This window comes from Notolabrus celidotus, chromosome 4, assembly GCF_009762535.1.
Source record: "Notolabrus celidotus isolate fNotCel1 chromosome 4, fNotCel1.pri, whole genome shotgun sequence".
In the NCBI taxonomy this organism is placed as follows: Eukaryota; Metazoa; Chordata; class Actinopteri; order Labriformes; family Labridae; genus Notolabrus; species Notolabrus celidotus.
The window spans coordinates 4,074,546-4,087,339 of NC_048275.1; the positions used below are offsets into that span (position 1 = coordinate 4,074,546).

At 43.6% G+C, this 12,794-nt stretch overlaps 1 protein-coding gene across 4 annotated transcripts in view; it reads right to left on the minus strand.

Annotated features, from left to right (window-relative positions):
• Nucleotides 1–12,794, minus strand: part of lyst (lysosomal trafficking regulator) — a 101,367-nt gene that overhangs the window by 31,191 nt on the left and 57,382 nt on the right. For all 4 annotated transcript variants that reach the window (XM_034681365.1, XM_034681364.1, XM_034681362.1 and 1 more), the window contains 8 exons: nt 11,059–11,168; nt 8,553–8,922; nt 8,315–8,471; nt 8,046–8,219; nt 4,897–5,057; nt 4,502–4,692; nt 3,603–3,848; nt 3,198–3,371 (listed from right to left, as the gene is read on the minus strand). In XM_034681365.1, coding sequence (XP_034537256.1) covers nt 3,198–3,371; nt 3,603–3,848; nt 4,502–4,692; nt 4,897–5,057; nt 8,046–8,219; nt 8,315–8,471; nt 8,553–8,922; nt 11,059–11,168 — 1,583 coding nt within the window. The remainder of the gene's footprint in view (nt 1–3,197; nt 3,372–3,602; nt 3,849–4,501; nt 4,693–4,896; nt 5,058–8,045; nt 8,220–8,314; nt 8,472–8,552; nt 8,923–11,058; nt 11,169–12,794) is intronic.

A 12,794-nucleotide genomic window follows, 5' to 3' on the forward strand; every position in this document is an offset into this window, starting at 1 on the left:
TTCCTAGAATTCATCAACCACCACCACCAGAGTCTGGACTCTAGGGGGATTTCTTCTGCTGCCAAATTCACACATCCTACACTCACAAAATGATCCCCATAGAGTCCTTACGCCATGTAAAGTTTCATTATTCATTAAGTTGTAATAAATAACCTTTAATCTTCTACTTGTGTCTCTCCTGATTGAAATAACAATCTCATTTAGTGAGAAACTTGATGTTTAAACAAACTTCTTCCCCAGCTGATGCATTTTCCACGAGGACAGACTTTGTAACTTTGATATCTGAGCATTATCTATCCCCTCACTCCTCTCCAGCTCCACTCTCTCAACCTACCAGCCACTGTGCCAAACTTGAGGCTCAAAGAGGCAGCGGGTGTTGTCACGGTTCTGATAAATGCTATCTATCTAGGAAAGAACCTTACAGTGCAGAACCAGAGACATGAAGGAATCGATGGAGTGTCCTGTAATCCCTTTGGAGTGCTTATCAGTCCGTCAAAACCAAAGCCGTTTACAGCGAGCGGCCCGGTCCGTATTGATCAGTCCGTCGTTTGTGACCGGCCTCTCTGCAGAGGGTATAAATCTAACGGTCCTTCAGGTCTCTGAACCGAGACAAGACAGAAGCTGGAAGCCTTAGACACAGTTAGTCACATTATTAGTCTGTCTGACCGGTGAGCTCTGTTACAGTCAAACAAGGAAGTAAATTTACTCCACAGATCAGTCAGACGGCTGAGAGGTGACCTCTCTTTTCTGATTTATCTTTGTAGAAGAAGAAACAAACTGAGGACAGAAACACAGAATAAACATGTCGGGTTGTTTTTGACACATTTTAAATACATTTGTTGTCGAAGTGTTAGGATTAAATTAAATGTGTCCCAGCTTGCAGAGTTTCTGGATTGGTATCTTTCATTTTCTTTCACAAGTTCTGGGGTTTGAGATTAAACCTGATCTCATATTGATCATCTTCGGGTTTCAGAGGGGCTCAGGAACCTCCAAGTCTCTAAACCATGTCTTTTATCTTATGGGCTGCTTACTGCTAAGAAACTGATCCTCCTATTTTGGAAGAAGAAAGAAGCAGCTACCCTCAAACTGTGGTTAACGGACGGACACACTTCATTTAGAGAGAGTTAGATTTGTTCTTAAAAACAGACTTGAGAAGTTTGGCCCCCACTGATCTCCTTTTTGCAGAACTGAAATGATCGACTTTTTGTTCACTGTCAGGAAGCACTCCTGAGATAGTTATTGTTCTACTGTTAACTCTATGATGAAGACTGTTTTGCCCGATGATAAGGAATGAATAATCTGAATTAGTGATGATGTAGTCTGTGAAGATCAGGCCTTTGATTTACACTGTTATATGAAAAATGAATGTCGATGTGGATGCTTTGTGGAGATCTTGTTTTCTTAATAAACATATTGAAACACAAATTAAAATGTGATCACACGTCCAAATGAAGCGATTGTGGTAAATATAGAAACATAAAACCATCAGAATGAAAATGAGCTGTAGTTATTAGTCGATCTGTCTCTGTTAAAAACAAACATATGTATCCTCTGTGGTGATCTCTGAGGCTCTGAGGACGACAGTAAGATAACCTCTGATTGTAAGCATTTTAAAGATGTTATTTTTGGTCTCACCGTCTCCTGTGACTCCACATGTCAGCTCAAGAAAATCTCACCTTAAAGCTGGGGTTGGTAATCAGATTTAGATATACTTTTTGTCATACTGGTTAAAATGATCTTTATGTCCTGATGGTAATCAATACATGATGTGTTCTTAAAAAAGAGTGAAGAAAAGCTGCTATCTACAGCCGGAGTAAACCTGGGAAAACACCAACCAATCACCGTTTTTTGGCTCCCCAAATTTTAAACCAATCAAATCCCGTCCAGCCGTTCTGCCCTCCTCCTGCGCGTACATTTCCCCGGCGTGCACTCCTCCGAGTCCCCGTCTCCTGCCTCTACTTCCCCTGACTCTACTGACTGCCCCTCTCGCTCGTCCTCGGGCCTGTCCCCTCTGACCTGATGAGGTGCTTTGCTCAGGACTGTAGTCCGGATCAGAGTCTAAAAAGCTCTCACCAACAAGCAGAATAATTAATGACGTTCAGTAAGTCCTACAGAAAATATATATTTATCGTAGCGTCCGTCCGGACGCTGTAGTGATGACGAGCCGATTCGTGAACACGTTGATCTTTAATAACCGGTCACTGTCGGCCGTGATCACGCCAACCAACAAAACAACAATCAATGTTTGAATGAATGAAGAACTTCTCCTCTTGTCTCTCCTCTCTCCCGCTCACACACTCTACACCTCTCCTGATGCCTTCACTGACCGTCAACACTGTAGGAATTAAGAACATCTACACTGAACACGTTTAACAAACAGTAGAGCTGTTACAGTGTTATATATGTGTTATAACTTCTCCCCTGATATCGTGTCACCAGTACAACTGGATAATGCTAGCATGACAGTTGTGAGTACTAACAGCAGCCATGTTTGTTTGTGTTTTTAACTTTCACTATGAGAATGTTTTGGTGAGGACCGGTTTTGAATCAGTCACCATCATATGGTTGAGAATCAGCGGCGCTCGTGCATGTGAGCGGGGGGGGGGGGGGGGGGGGGGGGGGGGCGTCGTTTTGGAGGAGCGCCGAGGGAGGAGGGGTGGGGTTAGACGGAGTCATGAGGAAATGCTACATTCAAATTCATGCTGGTTTTCCGAGACTACCAACCCTAGCTTTAAGATATTTGATTATTTCAATAACTAACTTATTAATCTATCACTGCAGTGTAAAGTTTAGAACTGTCTTCTGTAGACTGCTTTAGCTTTCAGCGTCCTGTGTGAAGCACCTTGAGTTGTCTCTAAATGTTTACCTCGCCTTTTTCTTCAGAGATATCAAAGATTAGTTTCTGCAGCATCATGGAGAGTAAAAGAGGAAACTTAAGAAGAGCTCTGCAGCATGTTCCTCTGTCATACGGGACTAATAATGATTGTTTGAAATCACTCATCCTGCAGCTTTGTGCTTTGTCGTGCAGTTTCCCGGCGCCCGCGGTGACACAGGTGATCAGAGGTGATCAGTGTGACGCTGCAGGAGCTCCGTGTTTCAGCACACGGCTCAATTACACACACAGCTGGAGGGTGGAGTAACTGCGGCGGAGCGTCGGGTCAGATCAGGTGAGAGTTTTACAGCGAGGTGTGACTCACTTTCAGCATGTGATATCCCACGATGCACTTGGTCTTGATGAGGACCTGGTGGATCATGGAGTAGACGTGGTAGCAGTCCATCTCGTGGATGCGGTGCTGGTTGAACTTGCACAGAGACAGCAGAACGCGCAGGGCCAGAGCCTGCGTCTTCTCACAGTCGCTCAGCTCCACCGTCTGAACACGCCGACCCCGAGAGGAGAGAGAGAGGAAGAGGAGAAAGAGAGATGTGAGTAATGCAGGGCTGAGAGCTGAGGAAGGTGTTGCTTGTTCCTAGAACTTCATTTCACACCGTCCCACAGTGATTTGGTTTCCACATGAGCCTCGTATCAAACTGGAGGGAGTGTGAATATCAGGATGGGTTTCTTTTTGAGGAGCAGAGCCTCATGAACGGAGGGAGCATCATACCTGAGCGAAGAGGAAGACGAAGTTCCCCGTCCCTCCGATCTTGTGCAGGACGCTCTGCAGGCCTTGTGTTTCGGTCGGGAGCAGGGACCTGAGAGCGTTGGGCTCCAGGGAAACGCTCTGCACCTCTTTGGAGCTGAACGGACGCTGGGTGACCACCGTCTTGGCCTGACCCTTCAGTCGGATCACGGGCTCGTAGATGGTGTAGACTCTGGGGCTGCTGGGAGCGTAGACCACGGCTAAACTCTCCTACGAACACACACACGGGAAACAGGATCAATGTTTTAAACTCTGGACACCCTGCAGAGTGTAGAAAGTCTGCAGGGGTGCAATGCTCATGGTGGATTAAGGTGGGGTCAGACTGAGTCTTAGTGTTGGGTCTCTGTTCATAATTTGACATAGAGTGGTCTAGACCTCCTCTGTTTGTAAAAGCGTCTTGAGATAATGTTTGTTGTGTTTTGGCGCTGTACAAATAAAGATTGATTGATTGATTAGATACATTTGATTTTGATCTAAATGTTAGAAATCCAAATAAATGAAGATCTGACTGATTGAGGAGTTTCAGGGAGCTCACTTCCCTCGATGAAGGAGTTCAAACTAAACACTAGCCAGCTCTGAGTGTAAAGAAAGGTATAAAGGGGTAGAATAGAATAAATGATCTATCATTCGTCCCATTCCTGCTTTTCTTTTCCTATCAGCAGAGCGATAATATAGAATCCCATCAGCATGTAATGAGACCATAACTACTTTCAGTCTCCCTGAAACAGAGGAAGTCTGACTGTCACTGTTTTTGCAGAGAAGCGATGACTTCCTGCGACGCACCAACATAAATAAACGGTGAATAAATCAGCGTGTTAGACGGACAGATCTAAGAGATGAAACAGAAATGCAGTAAAACTTACAACCAGAGCCGTCGTGTCCACGTCGTTGCTCTTCATCAGCAGCTCTCGGACGTGCTCGCACTTCAGGCCTTCCTCGGTCACGAACTTGGAGAACGTCCCACCCGGCTTGCCGTACTTGCAGGGCATGATGGAGGTGAGGTCGGGCCCGCTGGTGTAGAGGTAGAGAGCCTCCTCTGGGCCGACTCTGGATCCTGAAATACGGAGGCAGAAGGAGATCAAATCATACGCTGTGAAATCTGAAACCTTGAGTTTTAGTTCTTGTTTTTGTGCCGATGGCGTAGCACGAACGAAGACATCAGTCGCCCAGAGTTGAGCTGTTAACGGCCAATTAGAGGCAACAAGAGAAGAACTCAGACAATCTGCAGCGCGCCAAGTAAGAGATGCAGGAGTCTCACCGTTAAACAGAAGCACGGTGCCCATGCTCCAGCGTCCGCCGTGCTTCAGCGTCTCCCCGCAGGACGGCGTGCAGTGACCCAGCATGCAGAAGGTTTTGTTGCTGTCGGATGATAAGCTGGACTTTCTGGGTAAGGTGTAATCCAGAGACACTTCACATTTCCTGGAACAGAGGGAAGATAAGAGAAGTTTAATGAAGCTGTCTTCATGGGGACTGTGCTGCTACCGGTGTTTTCTGCAGGAGCTCACACTGACGATCACGCTGATAGTAACATCTGATTTGCAGCTTCAGAACCACTCCACCTAGACTCTCTTCTTCCAGAGAGTCTGCAGACTATTTAAAGCACAGTTTCCTATTTGTGAATCCTTTATTCTGTTTGTGAAAATGCAAGAAAAGCAAAGAGGGAATTCCTCTTTCACTTCTACGCCTCGGTCCAGAGTGGGGTCCTTTGTTTTCTTTGCATTTTATCCAAAGAATAAGGTCAAAGGTCAAAGGTCAAAGTTGGCTTATTTCTGGGTACTCTGCTCATATTTTAAGCAGCGGTTTCATCCTTCATGCAGTTTTCCCTGAGAGAGGAAGTTTGCAGAGGTGCCATCGCTCCAAAATGAACAGGAATGACCCGAAACTGTGACGAGTCAGTACGAGGGTTCTGGTCCTGACCTGTGTGATAAAGTGTGGATATGAGGGAGCTGAATATCGATATCATAATTAGATAAAGGCGGCGCGAGATACCTTCACTGGGTCACTACTTAATGACTCCATGCGTTTGCACTAATGAAGGGAACGTGAACAGAAGTTTATTAACAGCAGAAGAAGAAGAAAGCTGGATGTCTGACAGCGGAGAAAATCAGCTAGAAAGAGAAGAAGCTGTTTCAGGTCTGAGACCGGCTGAGACGAGAGGAAAGATGGAGGACGCACTCGAGTCTGCAGAGGGAGGCTGTTTTCGAAACCTGCTCGTGAATTTCCCCGTTGTGGGATGAATAAAGGAGTATCTTATCTTATCTTATCTTACAAACTACCTTCCAATGTAGTAGGCAGTACTAGATACTGCGTTTGAAGGGAGTCTGTAGTATGACTGTTCTTTTGGATCTGGTCTGCAGGATGCTGGGCCAGGCGTCAATTGATTTCCAGTTTCAGAAAGTGGGAGTAAACAACGATCAAGCTGATAGAGAAGCTGCTTCTTTAGCATCACTTATGATTTTAAAAGTTAAGAAGTAGTTTATGTGGACTTTAATAATTTTCACAGCACCTAAAAACTGAGTTCCCCCCGTTGCAAAAGGAGGAGAATAGAAATCACATGCTGTGCATTGTGGGAAAATGTAAATCCTGTCTTTGAGAATATCCTCTCTGATGGTGTGGAGGTGGATGGGATGCTGTGGATTGTTTTTGAGGCTTCAGACAGCTTTGGGTATCCCTCCTGGTTCTTTTGGCCCCGTACAGTTTTTGTGTGGTCCGGTAATCCTTGATCTCACAGCCCTCTTCATGAAGCTGCTCCTCATCTTCATCACTAGTTTTTAGGATCATCTGAAGTTTTATTTCCTGACATTTTGAGCTGCCATGAACGTAGAAAGATTTAAAGGCCAGCTGAGGTACGTCTGCTCCACAGGTCCCGCTAAATGGGAGAGTCCACCTTTAATTACCAGGGGAGATTTAATTACCACTTTAAGGAGATTTAACACTTCAAGAGCTGTTCTCAGAATTACATTAAATAAGTCTATATTTATATGACTATAGGATATTTGAGACACTGTTTTTACGGGAAACAGGAAAATAATGTAAAATTAGACATTGAGCACCCCCATGGTTTAAATGGAATGATCCACGTTTCATATGCAAATATTCGACTATGAGATTGGCAGTCGACTAAGACTCGTTAGAACCAATCGTCCAGGTCTGGGGTATTTGGAACATTGTCTATTGCAACTGGAGTAAAACTGGTCCCTAATGCTTGTACTGTTTTGTTTGGTGTGTCTCCTCCTCTGTCTGCTCTTTCTCCAGCCAAAAAGGACATGTTAGCTTTCACAACTTTGCTGGCCAGAAGGCTGATATTGTTAAATTGGAAATCCTCTGCCCCACCTACCCATTCAAGCTGGATTAAGAGTATACTCTATTTTCTCAAACTTGAAAAGATTAGGCTGACCCTTGGTGGCAGGGCTCACATCTTTAAAAAGATCTGGGACCCTTTCTTGTCTTATGTTGAGAGCTCGGCTTGCTGTGTGTCTTTAGACTGAGCATCAACATGGTGTGTCTTACTATGTTCAGATTATTGCTTTCATCGGTTTATTTTTGTTACATTTGCTTTTTATCTTATGTTTTCCATTTTTGGAATTCTATCTAGTTAGTCTGGAGGGAGTATGTGTCGGGGTGGGGGGTTATTTGTTGTTTTGTATTTAGTATGTCATTTGTGTGTTTTTTTTTGTTCAAAGAAAAAAGGAAAATGTGTAAACTTTGAATTTTGGATGTAATCGTTTTTCTATGTGAAAATCAATAAACAAAGTTTAAAAAAAAAAAAAGAACCAATCGTCCAATATTCGACTATTTGGGCTCACCCCTACTACATACTGAGTTCTGGCCAAATCAGTACGTACTGCTGGTATAGTAGGCGGTTTATAAAACAGCATGAGTCTCACTCACCTGTGATGATGGACTTATCATGACCCGGAGTCCTTCGTGATCGTTACTGCTCGTTATAAACGAGAGGGAAATGCTCTTTAGTGTTATAAACGAGCACGATGTTTGAGACTCACAGAGGAGCTCACATGGCAGTAGTTTCACTGAAGACTACAGAGGAATGGATTCTGACTCGGCTGTAGTTACTGACGTCACGGTGAATATGACGACCTGTTAGAGGTACAGTCACAAAGGTTCACTTAAAAACAGCTCTAAATTGAATTTAAAGACTAAGAACATGAACATTGTAATGAACAGTTTTTATTCTTTGTTCGATATCCTGATATATCTTTACATCATTCTTTTGCCATATATTGATTATAGCTGTGTCATGATGTCATTAGTATCGTGGGACTAGTATCAGGTCTTGTGTATCTCATCCTGAGTCTCCCAGCGACTCCCACCCTGGGATGATTTAAAAAGCATGCTACAGGTCTTCAGGTGTCCTGGTCTGCTCAAACAGAGCTGTCTGACACTCACCTGATGCCGCACACCCAGACCACCACCCGGCCGTGGATGTTCTTCTTGCCCTCCGGCTGCTGGGTGTAGGTGAGGCCCAGGTGCTGCCACTGCCCCGCTACGAGGAGCTCCTCTCCGGACTCAGCCTGAGCCAGAAGTCCCGCTTTGATCTCGTCGTTTGGATCGATGCAGATCCTGCAGGAGAGGAGGTTTCAGTTCTTCCAGCTCCAGCAGTTTAAGGTGATTCACTGAGGTGTATGAAGCTGTGGAGTGTGCGTGTGTGAGCTCACCTGAATGTGAGAGAGCCTGAGGAGAAGTCCGCCCACACCTGCAGCATCAGCGCCTTGGAGCCCATGGACAGGATGTGAACGAGTCCCTCCTCTGATGATCTCACCCCCGCCTGAGAGGAGCTGTGACGGGACTCCGCTGCAGGGACGTTACCCTCCTCTGGAAAAAACAAAGATCACAAAACGGATCACTTTCAGTTTTAAGGACCGAACAGGTCTAAGTAAAGGGTCTGACTCTCACCCTCGTCTCTATCCGTGTCTTTCTCCTCCTGCTCCGTCACCCTCAGCCACATGGAGGCGCTGAATCCGCTCGCCATGTGGGGCCAGCAGTTCTGCCCCACCAGAGGCAGGTGGAGGGGAGAGATGTGCCAGGGAGAGGAGCGGATGTGGCTCGGCCTGTGGTCGGCGTCGCCCTCCCTGCGACCGGGAGACAGTTTACCTTTCCAGAGCAAACCCACGCTCTTCCCTCCCGCCGCTCCGTTCTGTCGGGAACCGGCGGACGACCCTCCTGGCGTCGAGGCGCCGAGGATTATGGGAAAGGTGAGGAAGTGAAGAGGCTCCATGTCCATGTTGGCTTCGACGATTTGAAGGATTCCTTTCAGGAGAATCACCTGGCAGGTAATGAAGTGAGAATAAATCAGACAGATGGTCGTCTGCGTTTTGGATGGTTATTTTTAGATCACTAATTAAAGGAACTGTGCGCAACTTTCTGTCATTATTGGGGTTTTGGCGCCCCTAGTGGACGAAGCAGGTGACTGGAGATGTGAGTATGAAAAAAGGAATCATCTGCTTGAAATCATCTCTCACTACTTACTGTGAAACTGCAGAGGAGATGATTCCAACCAGGTAATTAAAATAATCACAGCGTTTTTTTTTTCCAAATAAAGGCCTGCCTCAAATAGAAGCCTGTGTTTTCTGTCACTCTGTGATTGGTCCTTGAAGGTGCAGTGGGAGGTTTCACCAATCAGAACATCTTTGCTGAATAACAGTTACTGTAAAACTTCTAATAAAGGCCTATCCCAATTCAAATCAGGGTGTGAGTGTGTGTTCTGACAAATAAAGGCCTGCCTCAAATAGAAGCCTGTGTTCAATAACAGCGTTTTCTGGCAGATTTTTTTTTCCTTTCACTTGAATATATCACGTTTACTGAACTTCATGTGTATTTTTGACACTGATGCATTAATTTTTATTCTTTACGTGGACCTTTGATGGAGCCGAGCTTTTCTTAAATACAAGTCTTGAGTAAAAATGTTGGAAAACACGGACGTCTGGGCAACAGTGTGGATTCTAGTCAGTTTCATGACCAGTTTTAAAACTCCTCACAGGAGCTTTAAGTTTTCATTCTTTGAAAGAGTTATAACTTAAGAGGGATGTTAAGATTAAAGATGGTGAGTGTTTGGACCACAAGGAGAAGTTTTTGTATTTTAGTCTGTGGAGTAAAACTGTGGAACAGACTCAATATGGAGCTACAGCAATGTCAGAACATAATTCAGTTCAAGAAGAGGTAAAGAAATGATTTTCATGGGGTACAAGGAGGAAGACAAGTGTTGAGAATCACGAGGGGTTTACTTTTGTTTGTCGGTGTAAATATGAAGATTTGACTTGTGGGATTGCAGCAGTATAATGACAGATAACAGTAAATGAAGGGGGAGGATTAGATAAGTTTTAACTTCTTCCTACTCCTTTTCGCACATGTAAAGTAAAATGTTTCACTGCTTGCTAATATTGATTTTGTTTCTTTTGTATAACTATTTCTTCTTTTCTTCTTGTATGTTTCTTTTTGTATTTTTACTTTTACATGTTTGAAATAAAGACATCAAATCAAATCAAGTTATTTTTGGATCCCAAATATTAAAGCTCAAGTTAGGAACTTTTTTTTTGTGTTGATTTGGCGCCCCCTGTGGACAAAGTGTTGATTACACTACATTTTTGTGTAAATTCTTTAAAGCAAAATATAATCCTCCTTCTTTTAAACCTCATTCAGAAATGTTGATGTGGAAAATGCAAATAAAGTCTTTTTCTGTCTTTTGTTGGGATTAGCATCGGGAAAAAAACGGTGGCAGTAGCAAAATAACGATAAACGAAAAGTCAAATTTGTACCAGATAGTGTGGGATGCTTCTTTTTCACCATATAGAGGCATCAGTATTAAATTGAGTCTGTTTCATATCCATTTAAAAACTCCAAACTCTATGTTTTTAACATTTTTGGATCCCTAAGTTAAGTGAAACCATAAAGAATCTCTACATACAGAGGACCAAGTAGTTACATTTCATCAACAGTGAAAGAGCAGAGGCTTAACGGCGTAGGTGAACTTGCTTCAACTTGATAAATGAAACCTATAACAGAGCAGCAGAGTTACACACAGTGGGGGGTCTATCTTATCTTCCCAGGCGGTAAACACGGGTCACATGTCGTCACGCTCACATGGTTAAAAATAAACCTCCCTCTAAGCCTTATGGGAACTCATTCCTGAGACAGGTTATTAATGCCGTCTGCTGCAGGATTCCAATTAAACACAGACCTGTGGCATCGCATCTGCTCTGCTCACGTCGGTGTTAATTGTACACAGACTGGAGCGCGCTCGGGGGATTGTTACGTGTTGATGAGTTTCAAAGAAGCGTGAAGTGAGAAGAGAGTGTGACAGAAAGGATGTCTAATAAATGAGCTCTTGCTGTAAGACTGAGTGTGTGAGGAGAAGCTATCAGCGTCTGCACCCTGAACCAAAAGCTAGCAGAGGGATATTTACGGTGGGCGGGGCCTTCTCCAGGAAGAGACGAATCAACAGGGCCAGCTCCTCCGCGGTGATTCGCAGGCTGACCATGGCGACCAGCAGCTCCATCAGCACAGTCTGGCAGTCTGAAACACAGGAAGAGGAAGTTATGAAAACACTTCACAGCAGAAAAAACACAGAAGAAGAGCTTCTCTGACTTCTTCACTTCAGGCAAGAATTATCTCTGGTTAAGAAAACAGACCACAGACAAACACATCAGATAACTCTAAACACAGAGTCTGAGGAGAGCGAATTAACCGCTGTGAGAATTATTTCTATAATTCAGCACGGTCTCTTAATTTATACCACAGTCCAGGCTCAAGGCAAGAGACGGTCTCTGACGTCTCTGGCTGTCGTCTGGTTCAGCTAATGATTTCCTATAAACAACTTTAAGCCAGGACTTCACTTTACTTGTGTTTCATTGTTTACAGTCCGATAAGCAACTAAAGAAATGGCTGTTTATTCACATTTAAGACTTTCTAGGGACCAGAAAAGAGGAAAATTGAAGAAAGTTTGCCGAGCAGGATGAAGTTTGAAAGCATACCTTTGAGTCACTTAATAAACTCATTCTCTGTATTTTTATCTTGAAGCAAAGTTTCCTTTAAATGTTCTAGTTTTCTTTTCCTTCTCTCTTTTGTTCGTAGTTTGTGAATGCGTACATTAAAATGTTGAATTTTGTCATGTAAACAGGGGAATCCACATAAAAGATAATAGTAAAGTAAGACGTCAATATAAGATTTTTATGCTCTTTAATTTTCAAATCCTGAGAATTCAGACTTTCTCAGACTTTAAGGATTTTTCGCCTCTATGAAACTCCCAGAGTCGCGTCTGTTCATCTGTTCCTGCTGAGTCTCAGTTTCACTGTAAACAGTTCCACAGAGTCTTCACTCTGGCTTCCTTCAGCGGTATGAACCTGAAACAGGAACTGATGTTCTTGTGATGTTCTTGTAATTAACAGGTCTTCAGTTTGCTGAAATAACAACATCATGATGCAGATTAGTCAAAAGTCCAAAGTCAAGCTTTGTCAGGTCTGTCCTCAAGAGGAGAAGAAAACTACGTCTACAATGTTTGTTTGTTGAATGGAGGTCTATGAAAGAGGATTAGAGACACTGATGTTTTTTTTAGCTCTGACCTTCTTCATGGAATGTTCCATTTGTTCTAGAATTCTGACATCAAAGACAGAATTCTGGAATTCTGTCTTTGATGTCAGAATTCTAGAACACCTGCTGTTGCTCTCCATACAGACTGTTTCTCCTGCTGACACCTGATTGGTGGATACTACTCAGACTACAGACAATAAATGGACTGGCCCCTGAGTACCTATGCCTTAAAATGTATGTCCCCGACTGCTGCCTGAGATCCTCCGGCAGGTCCCTCTTGGAACTCCCAAGGGGTGAAGTTAAAAACCAGAGGCGACCGGGCCTTTGCAGTCAGGCCCCGTCACTCTGGAATGACCTGCCGGAGGAGATCAGGAAAGCCACATCCTTGTCCTCTTTTAAATCTCTTTTAAAAACCCACTTTTTTTTACCTTCTTTTATTTTATTTTTTACTTGTTCTTTCTTTTACTTTATGATATGCCTTGTCTTATCCCATACAGTTGATATTTCATTGTGCTGCATATCTTTAAAAACAATACAAATTTGATCGCAAAAAAACACACTTTTTTAAATGTGCTTTTATTTCTTAACTCACTGACTTTTTCATTTCTGCAT